This window comes from Candidozyma pseudohaemuli (assembly GCF_003013735.1).
Source record: "Candidozyma pseudohaemuli strain B12108 chromosome Unknown scaffold00014, whole genome shotgun sequence".
Taxonomy (NCBI): domain Eukaryota; kingdom Fungi; phylum Ascomycota; class Pichiomycetes; order Serinales; family Metschnikowiaceae; genus Candidozyma; species Candidozyma pseudohaemuli.
Genome location: NW_020194448.1, coordinates 295,903 through 315,520, shown reverse-complemented (window position 1 = coordinate 315,520; position 19,618 = coordinate 295,903). Strand labels below are relative to the sequence as shown.

At 50.4% G+C, this 19,618-nt stretch overlaps 7 protein-coding genes across 7 annotated transcripts; 4 read left to right on the top strand and 3 right to left on the bottom strand.

Annotated features, from left to right (window-relative positions):
- Positions 1–128: 128 nt before the first annotated feature.
- On the top strand, positions 129–2,489 carry UTP13 (Utp13p; the record flags this gene model as incomplete). The annotated part of the gene is made up of 1 exon (XM_024859794.1): positions 129–2,489. One exon carries the CDS (start codon positions 129–131, stop codon positions 2,487–2,489), a length of 2,361 nt encoding a protein of 786 aa, XP_024712176.1.
- A 2,107-nt stretch (positions 2,490–4,596) lies between these two features.
- Positions 4,597–5,550, bottom strand: WOR2 (Zn(II)2Cys6 transcription factor WOR2; the record flags this gene model as incomplete). Its single annotated transcript, XM_024859793.1, has 2 exons — positions 4,597–5,262; positions 5,287–5,550. 2 exons carry the CDS (start codon positions 5,548–5,550, stop codon positions 4,597–4,599), a joined length of 930 nt encoding a protein of 309 aa, XP_024712175.1.
- A 3,730-nt stretch (positions 5,551–9,280) lies between these two features.
- Positions 9,281–11,752, top strand: C7M61_004472 (uncharacterized protein; the record flags this gene model as incomplete). Its single annotated transcript, XM_024859792.1, has 2 exons — positions 9,281–11,173; positions 11,471–11,752. 2 exons carry the CDS (start codon positions 9,281–9,283, stop codon positions 11,750–11,752), a joined length of 2,175 nt encoding a protein of 724 aa, XP_024712174.1.
- Positions 11,753–11,795: 43 nt separating this feature from the next.
- Positions 11,796–12,497, bottom strand: GIR2 (Gir2p; the record flags this gene model as incomplete). The annotated part of the gene is made up of 1 exon (XM_024859791.1): positions 11,796–12,497. One exon carries the CDS (start codon positions 12,495–12,497, stop codon positions 11,796–11,798), a length of 702 nt encoding a protein of 233 aa, XP_024712173.1.
- Positions 12,498–14,063: 1,566 nt separating this feature from the next.
- NBP2 (Nbp2p) lies at positions 14,064–14,666 on the top strand (the record flags this gene model as incomplete). Its single annotated transcript, XM_024859790.1, has 1 exon — positions 14,064–14,666. One exon carries the CDS (start codon positions 14,064–14,066, stop codon positions 14,664–14,666), a length of 603 nt encoding a protein of 200 aa, XP_024712172.1.
- Positions 14,667–14,960: 294 nt separating this feature from the next.
- C7M61_004469 (uncharacterized protein) lies at positions 14,961–16,710 on the top strand (the record flags this gene model as incomplete). Its single annotated transcript, XM_024859789.1, has 2 exons — positions 14,961–16,662; positions 16,703–16,710. The coding sequence occupies 2 exons, from the start codon at positions 14,961–14,963 to the stop codon at positions 16,708–16,710; spliced, it is 1,710 nt and encodes a 569-aa protein (XP_024712171.1).
- Positions 16,711–16,773: 63 nt separating this feature from the next.
- Positions 16,774–17,664, bottom strand: C7M61_004468 (uncharacterized protein; the record flags this gene model as incomplete). The annotated part of the gene is made up of 1 exon (XM_024859788.1): positions 16,774–17,664. One exon carries the CDS (start codon positions 17,662–17,664, stop codon positions 16,774–16,776), a length of 891 nt encoding a protein of 296 aa, XP_024712170.1.
- Positions 17,665–19,618: the final 1,954 nt, after the last annotated feature.

Here is a 19,618-nt window from a genome sequence, read left to right as displayed (position 1 = left end):
TCCGATCCCTACCAGCACCTTCGCTTCCCCACTGTATTAGGTCCCACCAGTTGGTACTGTACGCACACATACATAGGCATCGCAGGCATCGCATCAAGTTGAAAAACTACCACATCGACAAATCCGTAATGGCCGAACCCATCAAAAGAGCATACGGGGTCAAAGATATAGAGCCGTTTTACGTCGGGGCCACGGCAGCGGCTTTTTCCCTGGACGGATCCATCGTCGCCACGCCGCTTAATGAGGATGTCGTGGTGACCGACTTGAACAGAAATATCACACTCCACACGCTAGAAGGCGACGGAGAACTTGTCACAGCCCTCGCAATCACACCTGACGGCGCCCATCTCGCCGTCATTTCCCAATCCCAGCAGCTTCGAGTGTACAATGTCGAAAGCGGAGAAATCACGAAACAGACGAAGCTCTCTGCTCCAGTATACATCGCTACTGCCGACGAGACCTCGTCACTTTTTGCATTTGGCTCCACGGATGGAGTTGTCACAGTGTGGGACGTCGATGGCGGGTACGTGACCCACTCGCTCAAAGGTCACGGCACCATCATCTGTTCCTTGTGCTTCTACGGTGAGCTTCACTCGTCCAAGTGGATGTTAGCGCTGGGAGACACCATGGGCACATCGAAAGTGTGGGACTTGGTTAAAAGAAAGTGCATTTCGACTCACCAGGAGCACTCGGGCGCCGTGAGAGGCCTTGCGTTCTCGCCAGACGGATCGCAGTTCATCACCGGTGGAAGAGACGCCGTGGTGGTTTTCTACAACACAGACAACTTGCGTAAGGTTGTGAATACCGTGACCGTGAGGCATCAGGTCGAATGCTGCGGTTTCACTCAGCTTCCGCTGGGAGAAGATGTTTTCTACACTGCAGGCTCAGAGAACCAGGTGAAGCTCTGGGACATTGCCTCGGGTAAGCCGCTTGGAGGGTCGCCCAAACCGTTGGAAACATCCGAGGAGCTCATGGCGATCGAAGTCGTCCACACAAACGAAAACTCCCGTCTTTGGATGGTGGTTTCTGACCAGACAATGGTGGAGATGTCCCTCGAGGACATGTACGTTGAAAACGGTGCTGCTGTGATTCCCATCACGAGGCGAGTTGCTGGTAACCACGGAATCATTGCTGATCTTCGCTACGCCGGCCCCAACATGGAACTCGTTGCCATGGCCACCAATGCACCAGCCTTGCGTGTGGTGGACCTCAGTGCTCCTCTTGACGTACACCTTCTCGAAGGCCACACGGACCTTCTTAATTGCATAGACGTTTCCGAGGACGGAAAATGGATTCTCACGGGAAGCAAGGACAACCTGGCCAGGCTCTGGGCGTGGAGCGACGAGGAGGAGTCTTTTTCTTCATATGCTGTTTTCACCGGTCACGCTGGAGCCGTCACCGGCTGTGCTCTTCCGAAGAGCATCAACAAAATTCCCGCTTTCATCATCACAGCTTCTGCTGATTTGACCGTCAAAAAATGGCGTGTACCAAAAGAGGCAGGCGCCACGATGAAAACCAGTGAATACACCAGAAGAGCTCACGACAAGGATATCAACTGCGTTGCTGTCGCACCCAACGACGAGCTTTTTGCTACTGCTTCTTTCGACAAACTCGGCAAGGTCTGGGACTTGGAATCCGGCGAAACTGTCGGTGTTCTCAAAGGTCACAAGCGTGGACTTTGGGATATCAGTTTCTGCCAGTACGACAAACTTATCACCACAGCTTCTGGAGACAAGACAGCTAGAGTCTGGTCGTTGGCCGACTACACGTGCACAAAGACGCTTGAAGGCCATACTAACGCCGTGCAACGAAGCCGTTTTATCAACAAGAGCAAGCAAATCGTCACCACTGGAGCAGACGGTTTGGTGAAGTTGTGGGACGTCAAGGAGTCTGAGTGTGTCGCCACTTTGGACAACCACAGCAACCGTATCTGGGCTGCTGATGTCAAAGAAGATGGTCTACAGATTGTCACTGCCGATGCTGATGGCCACATGAGTCTCTGGAGAGACCGTACAGACGAGCTTCTTCTAGAACAAGAGCAGCAGCAAAAAGAGAAGGTCGAACAGGAGCAGCAGTTGAGCAACTACATCAACCGCAGCGACTGGAGCAACGCCTTTTTGCTTGCACTCACGTTGGAGCATCTGATGAGGTTGTACAATGTGGTGAAGGCTGCTATTGGAGCCAACCAGGATCCCGAGCTGGCCGTGGGACTGAAGGAGCTTGAGGAGACAATGAGGACGTTGCAAGGGGATCAGATGGAGGCGCTTCTCAAAAGAGTCAGGGACTGGAATATCAACTTCAAGCAGTTTGAGATAGCACAGAAGGTGTTGTCAGTTATTGTTGCTCAGCTTGACATGGACAACGGCGCCATTCGAAAGATTGTGGAGCAGGTTATTCCGTACAACGAAAGGCACTACCAGAGACTCGACGAGTTGGTTGAGCAGACGTATGTGCTTGACTATGTTGTGCAAGAGATGGAGAAGGTTTAGCATGGGGTTAGCATGGTAATAAAAGGACGAGAAGGAAACTGTAGGATGCTAGATTTTTTTTGTTTTGGAGGAATGTGGATTGACTGGATTTATGCTAGGAAAATCGTGGTTGCAAATAATTTTAGCAGAATTGAAAACTCGGGATTTACTGCCCAGCAACAGCAAACAAACTGTTCTTGGTGAAAAAAATAATACCCTCCGCCAGCGATGAGATTTACCATTGTCGAGCCAGCAGCAGCTCCGGCTTGGCGTCGTTGACAGGTCGAGTGCCGCCTCGAAACCCCTGCAACCTTGTTCTGCGGAAGAACAAAAAGAGACTTTAGCAGTCCACCCGCATGGAAAACGGAAGTAACCCTTGCGTTGGAGTTTTCTTGGGCAAATCCAACAACGGCTGTTGTTTCGGGATAGTCCGAGCCAGCAGGCGCCAAAAGAAAAGTAAAAAAAAAACAGGATTACTTAAATCGCTTGCTGAGGGGGCGGCGGCAACTCCGTGATCATGTGGTTCTTATCTCTGAGCGATCAGCCCAGACGTACAGATGCCCGCAGGGTGGAAGCCCGAGACAAGGAAATTATGACAACTGCTGGGGTGCTAAACAACTGTTGGGTTGTTGGGCCCTCAGCCGGAATTTTTTTTCTATTCTGCTTTGCCACTAGTGCAGATGCCATGGCTCGTAAACCGCCTCAATAATACGGAGGGCAGACTTGCCACGGTCTGGCGAGATAGCGAAAAACAAGAAAAAAAACCATCAGGTGGTGTTGCACGGAGGAACTTTTGCCTGGTCCATGTGCGAAATAAGCTTCTGCAAGCGAGGTAAGCGAGACGGAATATGAAGCAGCAACGGTTAGGACACCTGGCCTGGACACAAAATTAGACGAAGCAAAGCAACGGAAATGTAACAAGACCGATACGGGAGGCATAAGCAAGCCAGGTTAAAGTTAGTTTTTTAGACGGCAGGGCTTGACGTTTCCTCGGCTAGCGAGGTGCGTCAGGCTAAAGTCGGCTAACGCAAACTCGCTTAAACAATCAGACGCCGCGAGCTCCGTGGGAAGCGAACGGCTGGGGGATGGTGGAATTTGTGGCAGTGGAGGAGAAATAAAACGGTGTAATTATTTGCAGTGTGTATTTTTTTGAAAAGTCTGGGGCATGTTGCATTCCGGTGTAAGTGAGCGAGGGCGGGAATCGGTTGGTATGCACCCGGCTCAAGCCATGCGGGCAGCGAGAGGCAGGTGAGATTAACGAGACGTGAGATAGGCGAGGTCTCGCCCGGAGGAGACCGCAAAGTGGGCAGACACTACCCATGAAGAATTAGAAATGAAAATAATAAAAATTAGGAAACAACATCCCCCCACCTGACTTGGGGGACCCTGGGCCAGAACCATCCGTAGTGGACCAAAGCGGGTCCGAATACGATGGACGCTGCCTTACTGTTGAGGAGACAACGAGCGGGGCAAAAGTTTAACAGTGTTTGAGTCTTCTACCCAAGGGGGGAAGCGCCCAGGCTAGGTGCCGCGGGAAAGCCAGGCGGGTGCGGGAAATCTTGCCGTTTCTTTGAAGCGGGCGGCCGCTGGCTGGAAATGAGCGCAAATGACGAAATTTGGGCAAGCGCACCCCGGTGGAAGATGGTGCAGTGATTGTCACACTGGCGACAATAACTCGACAAGCCAGACAATAGGGAGGTGGCTAGAGGGTGGGTGCGTCTATGTGCGTCTGGATGCGTGGCGCGCGAGCGGTGCGACAACGAACGGTGCAGCGATCCGCCAGCCGGCATACCAAAGTGCGCAAACTGGCCATAGTTAGATCAGACAGCGGAGTGAGTAGGTTTTGGTTGCCTTTTTGTGGCGAGGTCACGCAGACAGGTGACGCAGACGCAGTTTCAACTTTTGAGGCTGAAACAAATGCAGACGGCTGCGGGTGCGACACCCATCGCCACCTCACACCCACCCACCCCTCGCGCACTGGTGCAGCCGACTGCAGTAACTGCTCAGGCACCGATACAGTGTGCAGGAGCACGCCTTCGCCTGGGGTTGCTAGCGATTTGCTGATCCGGCACCACAGACGCCAGCGTCTGAGGGCCCTTGCAAGGGCGGGAATTTTTTAGTATTCGCTTTACATGAGATCGTACACCAGCAGGCGGCGGTCCTTCTCCTTGCCCAGATTGTCCAGATTGCGGCGCTTAGCCTGCTGAGGCACCATTTCGTAGCCCAAACAGAGCTTTTTGGACCGCTCGCAGTTGTAACAGTGCGGTTTACGCTCGTCACACTTGATGCGCCGCTTACGACAGGTGAGGCACCCTGTGCGAGTACGTCTCTTAATGACCCGGCGTTTGTTCACGAGGGCGTTGTTTTGGTCAACTTCACGTGGGTACGGCTTGTATTGAGGCACCACAGGCACAAGTGGAGGAAGCCCGTAGTAGTTTGGCATCGGATACATCGGCACCATTGGCCCATACCCGCCCTGCGGGAGGGGGCCTTGTGGAACTTGAGGATGCTGTTGAGCCTGGGGATGCTGATGCTGATGCTGATGCTGAAGATGCTGAGGAACAGCCTGCGGTTGCGGCTGGGCCGGTTGAGCCTGCTGGTGCAGGTGATGCTGTTGAAGGGTTTGTGGGCGCTGTGGAGCCTGTGGGGGCGGGAGCAGCTGGATCTGAGGAGTCGCCTGTGGAAGTGGCGCCAGCGGAGGAGCCAGAGGCGGCGCAGGTTGAGACCGAGGCGACACGTGTAATGGCGATTCGGCCGGCTGCTCGTACAGCAGCAGGTGTGGAAGTCCCGGGTGCTAAGGAGGAGGCGGGAGGTGGACCGGCAGAAAGTAGTCAGTTTGTCTTGAAGGGTGGCCCAGGAAGGAAGTGTTTCTGGAGCGAGGATGGGGCAAAGTGGCAGGCACGGGAGGAGGAGGAGGCGGAGCGTGATCTCGAGAAGGCCATTTGTCTTGAGGCGATACTGGCACAGCCAGACGAGGGCTCAGGGCCAGTTGTCTTGTTTGGGGATGGGTTGAGGAGCGGTCTAGCACCGAGGAGAGCTGGGCTCCCACCATCAACTCGGAGACCGACGGAAGCTTAGGCATAACAGTAGCAGATACATAGACGGGCGGTGCCGACGAATTAGGGATGGAAGGTTGATTGAGATTTAGTATGGGGTATCGAAGGTAGGGCCGGAAAAGAGCGAAATATATAGTCAGATAGCAAGAGAATGCACGACCTGCATGCGGGTGTGGTGGGTTACATGATTTGGCGAAGATGCGCTATTGCCTGACGCACGCTGCAACCGTCTCGGGCAAGCGAGGGCGCCGCCGATCGGGCAAGGTGGAGGCTGCGGAACGAGAATAATAAAGGTGAGGCTTAGGCAGGATGAACAAGGAAAGCTTCGGGCCTGTGTGTGAAGGAGAGGGTGGATTTGGAGGCTGAAGAGGAAGAGGGTGTTAGGATGACTGCATGGGGCCAGATTCCAGCGACCGAGCACGCAGCTCGTGCATGCGGCCGAATACAGGTGGAGCTGCCGGTGCATGGTGAAAAATACCAAACCCACGCAGTGCCGACAGAAGATGCGCATGCATGGAGCATCGAGCGGTGCGGCGCGAAATGCAAAATAGCATGGGCCAGAAAAAAAAAAAAAAAAAAAAAGTGTGAGAAATGGCCAAAACCCAAACGTGCCTTGTCTGCCGGTCTGAAAGTCTGTTTGACTTTTTGAGAGATGCTGCAGCGACACAGTCCGCATTCTCGAAGCGAGCAGAGGCATTCCAGGGACAATAGGCCATTTTTGCGCTTACGCCCTGAGCCCCCAGCGAAGATTCCACCAACACCAGGGTGGTAACTCGTTGTTCAATCAGAGGAAGGCTGGCATCATGCATCATTCAAAACATAGGTGAGACAAACGAATGACAAATCCGCGTGCGGGCCCCCCCACTGGCAGGTTGCTGGATTGTCACCTGGCCAGACGGCAGCACCGAAGGTGCAATACCCGCTGGCGAGAGGCACAAAGCGTTAGAGCACTGGCGCAGCGACTTTTGTGAACAGTGGGAGCCGCCGTGCCTAGGCCAGGCCAACCAGAATCGGCTGATTTAGCGAGGGCCCAAAATTTCCCATTTTTTTTTAGTTTGTGCCTTGGCTTTTCGGTACGGCCCAAGTGGTAGGGAAGCTGCCGCGGCATGGGGTGAGAAAAGCTGTCGGTGCGAAGCGATCATGTGGTGGTGCCAAGTCGCTGCGCTGACGTGGAGCGGATTTGCATCTTGCTGCGACAGAGCCTAAGTCAGCCGGGCAGTCACGAAATAGAATTTAGAGTTGGTCACAAAAATCGTAAAGAATTTTGGAGGATCTCCTGTCTGCGCCGCCGAGGACGAGGATTATCTCCGAGAGCCCTGATTTGTGTGTTTTTGTGGAAGCTTCGCCCCGTTTTTCCCCTGGTGCCACGGCCGGCTCCCAATAGCCCCGGGAGCCGCGCCAACTTAGCACTGCTCGCCTGGCACCCCCCAAGCACAACTAAAACCGGCGCCAGGCGGCACCCCCAAACAGCCAAGCGGTAGGTGCCCGATGCCTAAACCAAAAATAAGGTTTGATTTGTGCCACATTGAGAATATTAGAAACTAGCATACACTAGAGGCTATAGAGTATTTAGTACAAGGAATTTTATTAGTGTCGAATGGAACCGGGCCAATTTCAAGAGTCGTTCCACCAGGGTATACTTACCGGGCTCACGCGGTCGCCTAGGGTATAGTTACCTGGTGGGTGAGGCTTGCGCGCGGGCATCCTGCCGAGCTTTAGAAGCCCTTAGTCAAGCTCAGCCAACGGAAGGCTCGGGAAATCCTGGGTGACCAAAGCCCACCACGTCCTCGTCGTTTCTGCCTCGCCTCCTAAGTCAGGGCTCCCATTTTGTGCGTAAATGCAGAGGCCTAGCACAAAATGGCAGGTCCTGGTGGCACAAAGCTGGGCGGCAGGCAGGACGGCCCCAGGCTGGCGCGGAAGCGAGAGTGCTCCTGAGCCAGGGCCTAAACCGCGCACAGTGGGCTAATCGCTGCACCCGCGCTGCAAACAGCGTGAAAAGCTTCGTTCATCTGAGTTACGAGCAGCCCCGGCGGCTCCACGGTTTCAGCGGGTGGTCAAGTGGATGGAGGTAATTGTTGTCGTGAAGATTTTGGCACCGCAGTCAATTGCTCTCAATTGCAACAGTAACGAATCATGGCATAATCCATCCTACCATGCCATTGAAAAGCACCCCCAGCTCGCTAATTCAATTCCGTAGCCAGCAAGTGGTGGGCCTGCCGGGACGGTGCAGTTGGGAATTCGTCACAGACACTGCAGGCCGCAGGCGTGCACGAAGCACCGAAGGATTCAGCTGCGGAGCGCCAAACCCACAAAACCTCGGCGAGAAATCCATGTCACATCTCGGCGACCGAAGCGAGCAGGGGCACCGACGCAGCACTGTTTGCGTTAGCCCAACGGGGAAGGACAGACAACTTTGCCGTTTTCGCTCTTTTTTTTTAGCCCCACGCCCATTCGGTCTTGTAACCGGTTCCTCGCTTTTCTCTTTGTGGCCAGGTAGCTTTGTGCCCTGGAGCTCCTTCGTCGCATGTGCTGCCCTAGTGGGACGCTGCCGCTGCCGGAGTGCGTGTGGAACAGGGCCGTCTCGACAAGGTATTCTCACAACCAGGGCCTGCCTAATTCGGGCTGGAGGCTCAGGGCCTCCTATCTTACGTAAAATACGTAAATGTGCTGCGCTGGATATTATCTGGGCCTAGTTAATAATGCTCCGCTTACTGGAGCATCGCAGATCGAGCTTTAGCTTCCGCCGATCTCGTGCACACCATTCCTGAAACGCCCAGGGAGCTTTGGACTTCGACCTAGATTATCACCAATTCTACTTTTTCTTCTACTTTTTCTTCTTCGTGTCGTCCCGCCAACTGGCGCGGCTTCGGTACCGCTTTGTTCTCACCTTGCCGTCGCCTATTGTCCTCACCTTTGTCCTCACCTTTGTCCACCTTCGTCTCCTGCCTGTTCCAGGATTGTCAGATCTGCTCCACGGAAGCAGCCATCTAGGCTTCCGCGCTGTCGTACCTTGGTGGGGTGCGGCTTATGATGGACGGGCCGCCGGTCATGCACTTGCATTAGGCTAAGCTCGCAATTGAAATTAGCTCTTTCCTGGAATGGGTAAATCCCACTGGGCATTCTCTGTCTAACGCTTTGATCGTGCGCTTGTCGATCCCACTTTTCGCCAATCTGCAAATCTGGGGCCCGTCCTCACTCGGCACTATTTCCGGATCTTCACGGCAATCTCTCTCTTTTCTCCAGAAGGCCCGCACTCTAGAGTGCTCGCACCGCCGTTCTCGCCGTTCAGGTACACTGCCGCTGCCGGCGTGGTGCTGACAATCGAAACTGAAAAATAACCTCTCAAAAGCCTCCCGACCATTGTCTGGCACTCGTCCGGGGGAATGTGCTGCTTTATTTTTGTTCCCATTATTTTGGCATTATTGTTGTCGCCGCCGTGCCTTTCTCGTTTAGTCCAGGCTGAGCCGTGTCTCCCTTGCCTTTGCGGGCTTCGGTGGCAGTCTCGCTTTCGCAGCCGTTTGCCTTCGCTTACGATCTCTTGCAGCAGGCCAGGGGAAGGCGAAAATACGAACCTCTTCGAATTCGACGGAGAAAAAAATGTACCGCCAAAACCGGCGCCCCTGATTCGCCTGTACTATTTATTTTTGCAATATACTGGTGCTTTGCCTCTGAACTGGTGACCCCCCAGGATCCCGGCCTGCACGCCACTAAGCGACTGCGAAATCAAAACAAACATCATCAACTGTCGCCTCCATCATGGACAAGGAATATCTCCAGGAAGGTAAGTCCAGACGGGCGTATACTTATGGTCAGTTACTAACTCCAGACTTTGATCCGTCCAAGGTCAAGGTGGCCCAATTGCGGGAGATTCTACGGGAAAACGACATTGTGTTTCCCTCTGCCGCAAAGAAGAAAGAACTAGTGGAGATCTTCAACGAGAGCATTGGCAATAAGCATTCATCAAAAGAGGGCCGACTTGAGGCCTCTGCTAATACCCTGAATGCTAATGATACCAAGGATTCCGTTGAGATCATCGAGATCGATGAGGCGTCTCCAGAAGTGAAACCAAAGAAGAAGACAAAGAGAAAGACTTCAAAGAAGCACGTCAAGGCTGAAGAGAAGGAAGGCGTCAAGGAGGATACCAAGGAAGAAGTGAGTCCAGACGCCTCCAAAGCCTCAGTCGATGAGTCTGAAAACTCCACCCTTCAGAAAACACCCAAACCAACTAAAAGTCCTTTCGGCTCCTCGCCACCCTCCAAGAAACTGAAGAAAAGAAAATCAAGTGTGTTTGATGAGCCCAAAAAGACTCCTGAAAAGGGCAACCTCTTCCAGGTCGACATGGACTCCGATTCAGACACTGTCATCTTCAGTCCAAAGCCCAAAAAGGCCAAAACCACGCCACTGCCTGCTCCTGCCAAAACAACCAAGCGCAAAGTCTCATCGAAGAAACAACCCAAAGCTTCGTCCTCTCCTGCCGAGGTTCCTAAGTCAGTCAATCTGGACTTAGAGGATAGCGTTGCCAAATCCACACCAACCAAAGCGGAGCCTGTCTCTCCTAAAGTCGAGACTGAGATCAAACAGGAGGTTCATCGCCCAGTTCTTGATCCTATTCTTGACTCTACCACTGACGCTTCTCGTGACGATTCTGAGGACAAGTTTAATGAATCTTTGAAGAACGAGCTCGTTGACGACGCTACAGGATTCGACGCTGCCCTCTCCAGACTCAAACGCCACGACAGCCAGGATCTGGAACTCACCAAAGAGAGGAAAGATGCAGAGCTTGCTAAGCTACTAGGCGTGGACCTCAATGGCGTGAAACCAAAGCCCAAAGGCAGAAGAAGCATCACTCCTCGCCGGCCAATCATCATCCCCGAGAGGCGGTTGGCCTCTGACAGAGGGTCTCTTCTTGATGACCTCGACAAAGACGTTCCATCGTCTGCAACAGAAACTGAGGAGCAAACCGCTGCCCCAAGTGACGAGGAAGCTGATACGGACATCGAGGACGAGGAGGAGATCTCTGACGAAAAGTCACTTGCATCAAGAGTCAGGAGTCAAAAACGCAAATCCCCATCATTGGCCACAACTTTACTGTTCATTGGTCTTTGGATTTTATTAATTGGCTTCGCTATGTTTGGCTACTGGTATAGAGAGCAAACAATTCTCATCGGCTACTGTGGGCATGAAATTGACAAACCAACGGTTCCACGGCAATCCGACACTCCGGCATTAATTTCTAAACTTGGCAATTACCTTGACAACAATTTCAAACCATCGTGCGTTCCATGCCCGCAGCATGCGAGGTGCTTTACGCATTTAGAATTGGGATGTTATGAGGACTTTGTCGAGTCTAAGCCATGGTACTATCAATATTGGCCGGTGTTTGATCCAAGAGCCAAGAGATGCATTCCAGACACAAAGAAAGCTGAGAAAGTCGAACTCATGATAGACGAGGCTCTTGACTTATTAAGAGCTCGTAACGCTAATATCCAATGCGGCCTGACGGCAGTTGACAACTTTGAAGCGGGCATTGAGGTCAATGAATTGCATGATCTTTTGCTTGCACTCAAAGCCCCATATATCACAGAGGAGGAGTTTGAAGATTTGTGGAAACGTTCGGTTGTTGAGTTGGAGAAGGAACCGGAGATAACGGTAAGGCAAGTTGCAACTCTTTAAGAAGACCTGACGCGGTCTCAAAATTCGAATTTACTAACATTCTAGGTCAAACGATCAGCTAATCACCTTCGTTCCTCAAGTGTCGATTCTGACACTGTTGGTGAGGAGGAAGCCCCGGACACGGTTTTTCGATCAACGTCCTTATCACACATCTCGTTGATGTGCCATCTCTCTAATCACATGGTAGAGTTAATTGTGAGCCATATTCCACATTTGGTTGCTATTGGCGTGGTTGTCATTGCATCTTTCGTCGCACATGCCAATTACCGCCAGTCCAAGCTCCATGCCCACCGTGTGGAAACTCTCTACAACGAGGTTTTGAGAAATCTCAAAAGACAAGCCAAGCAGGCTCGTGACTCCAACATGCCTGCTTATATTGGATCTATACAACTCCGGGACCTCATTCTTAACGAAGAAAGGAATTTGGCCCGCAAAATGAGACTCTGGGAGGCGGTCAGCCGGCGTGTGGATCGTAACACAAACGTCAAGGCGTCATTAATTGAAATCCATGGGGATGTCATGAAGGTCTGGCAGTGGATCTCGAATCTCGAGTGAACTCAGGTCTCAACGTAGCGTACATAGAAATACAACATCATCTCTAGTTGACTGCAACTTTTTGAACGGACTCGACCACGTCCTCGATCTCGTCTTCCTCGTTGCCTGCCAAGCCTTTTTCGAATATCTCTCTGCCTGTCATCTTGCCGTTATGCATCTTTTCAAACCTTTGTCTATCCTTCTGCTCGATTTGCATCTCGGCTCTGAATTTATTACGCCATTCAGAATATGACTCCTTGTTCACTGGCGTTCCAAAGAACTTCTTCTGTTCCTCAGCTTCCTTGGCTAGTAGCTCATCTTCATACTTCTTCTGAGCAGCATCCAACTTGGCCTGAAACAAGGCCTCAGCTTCATCTTTAAGCAATGCTGCCAATGCAAAAACAGAAGGCATACCCACATTCATTTCAGCCTCCTCTTCCACTCTCTTCGTAAGAGAAGCGGCATCCAACTTCCCGAGCTCTATCTGTTCTGAAAGATGAACCAACTTTGATTTATCTTCGTCGTCATCTTCGTCATCGGAAGGTACCGGAAGCTCTTCGCTTTCGACTTTCACCTCCAATTTGGGCACTTCTTCAGGGTATGTTGGAGTGTACTTGACATCCAACACAGTTGAGTGATTTCTATCGGACTTCGTCTCCAAATTCAAAGTGATTGTGAAATGGGTATCGGATAGAATCTCAAGTTCATCTGGGTAGATAGACTGAAGCACCTCGAGCTCCTGCTGCTGCTCTTCTGCTGGATCCATTGAAAGAGTAGTAGTTGGTGAAGAGCGCTGTAGATGCCCAGATGTGCAGGAGATTTGGAGGAACCCAGGTTGGTGAAAGTCAAGCAAGTGAAAACGGATTTTTTGGTTTCATGAAATTTTCAGAATGTTTGAACTTGTTACTTTAGAATAGAAATTGCCAAATAGGCATTGTCGTGATGTTGACTTTTGTGATGGACTGAGTCGAGATCTCAATACTCTCAGATCTGAGAGAAGTCACAATAACCTGAAACATAATCCAGTGGAAAGCCTATCATCATAAAATTTTTGAAATAAAGGCGGCCGACTCTAGAGAAATATTCGAAAGTGTCTGTTTCTCAAAAGGTGGTTTTCAAATGGTGATTTTCAAGATAGTCGAACTCAAGGCACGAACATTGGAACAGCTTCAAAGCAAATCTCAAGAGTACTCCATGTAATACCGTCAATCCCAGTAATCCCTCCTTTGTACCTTCCGCTTCCACCACTCAGCATAATTGCCTTACTACACTCTCTGAACACAAAAGGTACACTGCAAGCACAGGATCTTCGCTCTTCCACCAGACTAAGCAACATGCAAGAAGTTAAACGTAGCATGACCCCAAAAAGCTTATTTGTGTCTCAGCCTCGATCTAGATCTGACCTCGTCTCGCAGGCTAAAGTCCGAGATAGAGCTAAAGCTTGCGATAAAGACTAGCTTACCATTGTATTACTAAGTAAACTACCCAAAACAAGAAGCTTGCTTGTTTCTGCATGGCATGTTACATTTTACCACACGTACGTATTTCCTTCGTTTTTAAGGCACCTCGTGTAACATCGATATCGTCTATGCAAAGGCAGATTTGTCAGGATCTTAGCAGATACCACCCTGCCGAGGCTCGTAAACTACTTGCAGCAGCATAGACGAGTTTTTACAAGGTGCATGAATCGATTCGTAATGGCAGTTGCATCAATGACTGTAGATTGCCGCCTCAAAGTCAAAGCGACCAAGACGCATACAAAAATTAGAGTTTGGCCAACGTATAGAAAATCAAAAGCTTTTTTGCATTGCAAAAATGGATCGGAAAACCTGAAACCAAAGGCACCAAGCATGATTAACAAAACAAATAATAACCTCGTAAGCATACAACGCACCGACGATGCCTTTGTGTTTCGTCACCCACGCATGTTGCTGCAAACAGGGTCCCATAATCTTTGACTGGTGTTACATACGACGTCACCTGGGCTGCTTAACGCTTCCAGCAGGATCCCTTTCTGGCACCATTCTCGGGTCTGACCGTTGTGCGGTTTTTGTTCTATATTAGGAAGGTTCAAACGCCCAACACAGGTGCCTCGGCGCCCGGAGTTGAAAAACGACAAGAAAACTCAAGAGAAGCGAAGAAGAAGAATTTTTGTTTTTGTTCCATATTGTTGGGCAAATGGGATATTTATATCTGCTGGGTGGTGGGCTCCTGCGGATAGCTACCGTCGCGTACCGCTCTTCACTTCCCTCCACAACTACTTTTCTTTAGATCTCGTGATATCAACAATCCTTCAGACTTTCATCTTTCCGTCATAACATACATTGGAAGCATGCCTCCCGATATACTTTGTCCGCCAAACACAACCACAACAGACTACGCCTATCCAGAGTCACACCCTCTACATTTGAACAATTACCCTACAAGCCAGCGATCACTGATATCCAGCAGCGAGGACCTGGATCTTCATGACTTTGGACCCACAGAGTACGATGACGATGACACGCTAGGGCCTGAGGAGATTAATTGCAAAGCTGTTGCGCTTTTTGACTTCGAACCCGAGAACGACAACGAGGTGGCTCTCAGAGTGGGCCAGGTAATCTGGATTTCTTATAGACACGGACAGGGCTGGTTGGTAGCGGAGGACCCAGATCTGGGCGAAAACGGGCTCGTTCCCGAGGGTTACGTGGAGATCTGTGCCCCTGAGGAGGAGAGCATCCAAGACGAGCCCAAACCTTTCATACCACGAGTGCTCCAGAACGTCAAGAATCCAGAAGACGATAGCGACTGGGAAGATACGGATTTCGAGGATGCACACACGGCAGAATCGCCAGCGATCCCGCTGGATAGACAATCGTCGCATTCCAGGGACTCCAGAGACTCCAAAGAGTTAACCTCTCTTGGCGCAAAGATGGAGGACTCCTCTCTTCAATAGCATCCATGATCAAACATTACGAAGCTTTGGCTTCTTTCCGACTCCCATCGCACATATGCTCCGTGAGATCAACGCGCCATTGATCGAATGGGCACACCCCTAACCCAATGCTTCGGCATGGTACGACGACACGTCATTGCACTACTTTTCTAAGATTGAACACCCTCTATCCCGTCATTCGCTTAATGTACAATTCTTAAGACCACTCCGTAGCAAAAGTGTAGATACTCCATCATTGTACAGGAAGATCTCATCAATCACCAACTACTCATCTTCAAACACAACTGCCAGTGGATGCAGGGACCTCCTGAAGAACTACCGACAAAGAAAGGAGAATTCACAGATCAGAAACAGAGTCTTGAAAATGTTCAGGAGCTGACAGACCCTCAGGATCAACGCGATGAGATGAGGCCATCGTTATCAACTAATAATGATCAAGACACTCCGGCTACAGAGGATACAAAAGAAAGCCTGGTGGCCAGTTTTGAAACCCCAACTTCAAAATCGAACGTCAAGTCAGATAGGGCGTTCAGAGGAGACTGGGGATATGTCGATTTATACAACGCATCTGTTGACAACTTCTTCAGTCTAGAGTACTTGGAGCTACCGAAATCGAAGAAACGCAAACTTGAAGACAGTGTGGTAACGACCGAACGAGCATACTACCGACCAGTAAAGGCAGAAGGTTCCACTGACGAGATTAATGGGCATGCTGATCAGCTGAACCCTCACGAAGATCTCTTCGATAGCTTGAAATCAGGGACTTATTGGACAGCAGATGAGAAGGAAATTTTTTTCAGTTTTCTCGCCAGATTCACCATTCACAGGGTCGAAGACTTCCTTGATCACCTACCGTCCAAAAGCATGGGCGAAATATTGGCATATTACGAGCTCCTCAAGCGTGAGCTACGAAACCAACAAATCTGTGAAACACACTCCGTTCATATCATAGAGGATCAGCAGGATCCCACGAGGCTTCTAAGACATGAATATGATATAATGACAATCCCAGGGGGTATCGATCAGAGGAATATCCCAATTGCATACGAAATGAGTGACGAATGGGTGGAATATGAGGAGGAGCAAAGCATCCATATTGCTGACAGACAGGGCCGTTTGGACGTGGACCGTGGAAAGCGGGAATCTAAGGCAATGAAGGATTATACCAAAAAACTGGAGGATGAGTTAGGCGAGAACTTCCCGCTTGTCGATGTGAACAACGCATTTAAAGTGAGCAAGATCTACCGAGGTAATCAAATCACAATGGTTCAGGATCGGAAGCCGACTCCACGTTTGTTGTTTCCGTCTTTGGTTTATTTTGAAGAGATCGCTAGTCTTACAATTAAAAAAATTATTGCGTCTTTGTTGATGAACAAAGGCTGCACCTCCCGGGACGAACAGGGCATCAAAATAACACCCGGCGACGTCTGGAATGCTGTTAGAGAGTCCCGGATTTGCGAGGCGCCGAAGTCAGGGAAAGTGGAGGAGAGAAATTGGAAAAATGGCGTGCTCGAGAATTATTGGGCAGGGTTACAATCATCCTTGCGCCTCGTTACTGACGGGCCGCCCGCAGAAGCACCGGATTGGGAGGACTTTACTCCTCGGGAGTTGCATGGCGTGATTGTTCCCCAGGAAAAAGAGGCGTCCTTCGAGTACCCGGATGAGGTTGTGGAAGATGGAGCTTACGGAGCGATTTTAGACGAAGACGGAGTCGAGCTCGAGGAAAATAAAAGCGAAACTGAAGATCCCGAAGGCCCCGACTGGTGGACTGTCTCAAAGCAGAAAAGACCACAGTTGGACCCACCACAAGTGATAGATGTGTTGGCCGAAGAAACAAGGCTGATAGCATTGCTCAAGGACGCCACCGACGTTGCTGTGGATGATGCGCTTCTCCTGAAAGAGACCCGCCTCCTCGAGTCGTTTGACCGACGCAAGCATGAGGCCTTAGCTCGTGCTGCAGAAACCGCTTTCGAGGGATTTAACGGCACAGCCTCGAGTATCAGCAGAAGCAGCAGCTCCAGCGGGGACGAGGAGAGTGCTGTAAAATTACTGGCAAGCCTACGAAGCGCCTGGAACCGCCATGCCCTGTATTAGAATCTATAGATGCCTAGGAGCCATACTTGGAAAGCATGATGATGCCCACGTCAGACAAGATGCAAATGAAAGTAGTGAGTAGAAGAATTGAAGGAGTGAAGCGTGAGAAAGCTTGGAACCACAGCTTACTGGTGTTTCCAATTTGCACTGGTGTGTAAAGTTCAGCAAAGGACCTGAGGTTTGCGATGTTGAAAACCACCACCACAAGCTCATATAAGATGAAACGGCAGATGATGTAAAACTTGATGCTAATGACGCCCACATGGTACACGAGGGGAAGTGTAAGGCCGTCGTGGAAGGGGAAGTCGAAGTTGATGGTAGCAAATGAGTGAGCCATGAACACAGGAAGCATATTGTTGTTTGTCTCGACAATCACAGTAAGAAGGTTTGTGGCAGGCGATCTGGGCACCAGGCCCTTTTCTGAGAATTCGTCCTTGTTGGAGTCGATAACGTTGAAGATAAGCACGATGTAGGGGCACAAGATCTGCCACCAGATGAAGACCCTGAGCATGACGGAGATATCGGAGTACAACAAGGAGTATTTTGGATAGAAAAGGAGCACCACGACGCCGAACTCCTGGAGCACGAGGAGCGTCGATTCGACGAGGAGGTTGGTTCTCCGGGTCAAGCTTTGCAGCGACATGGCAAAGCGAAGTATGAAGACAAGATTGACGATATTGTGGAAAACGTCGAGGAAATAGTCGTCCGTGTCGAAGTAAGACATTTCGTTCATGGCCCAGGCGGCAGAGACCTGGCTATACTGCAACCGTAGGAACAGGCCCAAGGTCAAGAGACAGGCTAGCCATGGATTGTGCAAAACGGAGCAGAAGACAGTGTCTAATAGCCATGCAGCAGAGGCAAGCAGCGGGGAGCAGGCCGCTAGCGCCTTTTGGTTGTGAAACATTGGAACGTCAATATGGTGATGATGTTTTTGGAAAAAGAAGGATCTCGGGAAGCGCAGGCAGGGGAAACGGCTGCTTTTAAATGGTCCCCACGTGGAATCGTTATGCGCGATGGATCAGTTGACAGCTTAAGACAATGCCCACGGGGCTGAGGTGGGGGGCTTCTGGGTACTAAGCACAGCGTGAGCGCGAATTACGACAAGCGGCAAGCCTCCACAGATGAGGGTGAAAAGTTGCAGGTGGGACCCTAAAAAAACTGGTGGTGGTAGGCTACTTTCTTGATGGAGGTGTCCTTCTTATATCTTTAGCTTCGGGCGGGTCCAATGCAGGCGCAGCTGTTGCAGCAAATAGGCGCGGGATACGAGAGGAAGCGGCGCAAGTCTATTTTCGGGCGGCAGCAGTTACTGGTTTTTAAACTCTGTGCTTTTTTGTGTTTAAGGTTATTATTTAGGGGCTTCTCCTGAGCGCGGGGGTGCTCCCAGTCGCATGCGCCTTGCTGTCAATGTTAAGCGATGCTGCGCCCTTTGACACAAGCGCCTCTGAGTGAGAGCTTTTTCGGCTAGTGGGCAGCCGCACGTCACCTCCGTTTCGGCTGCTCATCATCACGTTGCAATAGGTCAAGCGCTACGACATCGCTGAATATTTTTTCCGACAAGCGGCAAATCTAAATTAAAAAACGGTATTTCGGACTTTCTTGGAGCCTACTGTGCTCTTTTTGACTTACCCTGAAGCTTGCGCCCGGCGATCATTCTCTTCATCTAAGCCCGCGTCTGAGGCATTTCTTCTGCACGGCCGTCGTATGTGGCTTTCTCCGATTACTTCAAATTCACCGTGTCTAGGTTAGCCTTTTGGGTCCAGCACGCCGCTTCGGCCGTTACCTGGCGCAGCTGCTATTCATGACCTTCGCCTCAGCTGCCGGAAATTCCCCATTGGAGGAGGCTAACTGTGGTTCTTCCTGTGAAGCTGGTGAGTAATCTGAGTAATCCGTGGATGCTGGCTTTTTGTGGTGCAAAACCGCTTTAAGGTTTATCCCTTCGGCGGATCACAAAAGCTAATTGGGGCGTTGCCACCTGCGATCGGAGTGTTATTAATCTTCCCTTTTACTGCTCTTGGCTGAATTCCCCAGTGACACATTTGGCGATCTCTTCCAACCTTGACTTTATATTTCGTGTGGTATGTGCTTTAGGTTCGTAGAGCCGCCGCCAGGGGTTTGGGGATTGTTGAAGTTGCTTGTTGAAGAGTCTGAAACATGAAGTCGCTGTTTCCGTCCTGAAAAGAAGCTTTAACGTTCTATCAGGGCCAATCGGCTTTATCAGGGCGGAATTCGACTAGGTTTCGCCGGCCTGGTTGTTGAAAAGAGTGTTGTGGTTTCCAAATGAGTCAGGGTGCTGACAATTGACTAGAGGTTTTTCTGCAAGAGCAACAGAAATGTCTTTTCGTGCCTCAAGCAGTTGACGAGTATGTGGAAACGTTTTCTTTGTTGAGAAAAGCATTTATCAGTACTTCTTTTTTTTTTTTTTATTTATTTAAGAAGCAGCATCTATGCTGCCATTTCAAACTAACTCCTTGTTACAAGGCCAAAAAGTCTGATTGATTGTTGATACTACGAACCATAAAGCATTCATGGTTTTTGCTTTTAGCCTTCCAACTTGTTGTTCGGCGATAGTTAAAATCTGGCCTCGAGGTCTTTAGCGTCCAGGACAGTTGCCATCTGCTACAGTATACTGAATTTTGCATGAAGAGGTTGACGAAGGGCTTTTTTGATTTCTGAAGGACTTGATGGTATCTCGGAATAATTCTTTTTAGAACAGGGAGGTTCAGCCTATTACACTAAGGAGGAGAAACGCATCTTCACTAGAGAACCTACGGCTTTTAAGCAGAATTATAAGCGACTGTTGCAACGTTGAAGCTTCTTGAAAAGGCCCAGTAAGCAAAAACTACTAACATGATGGTTCT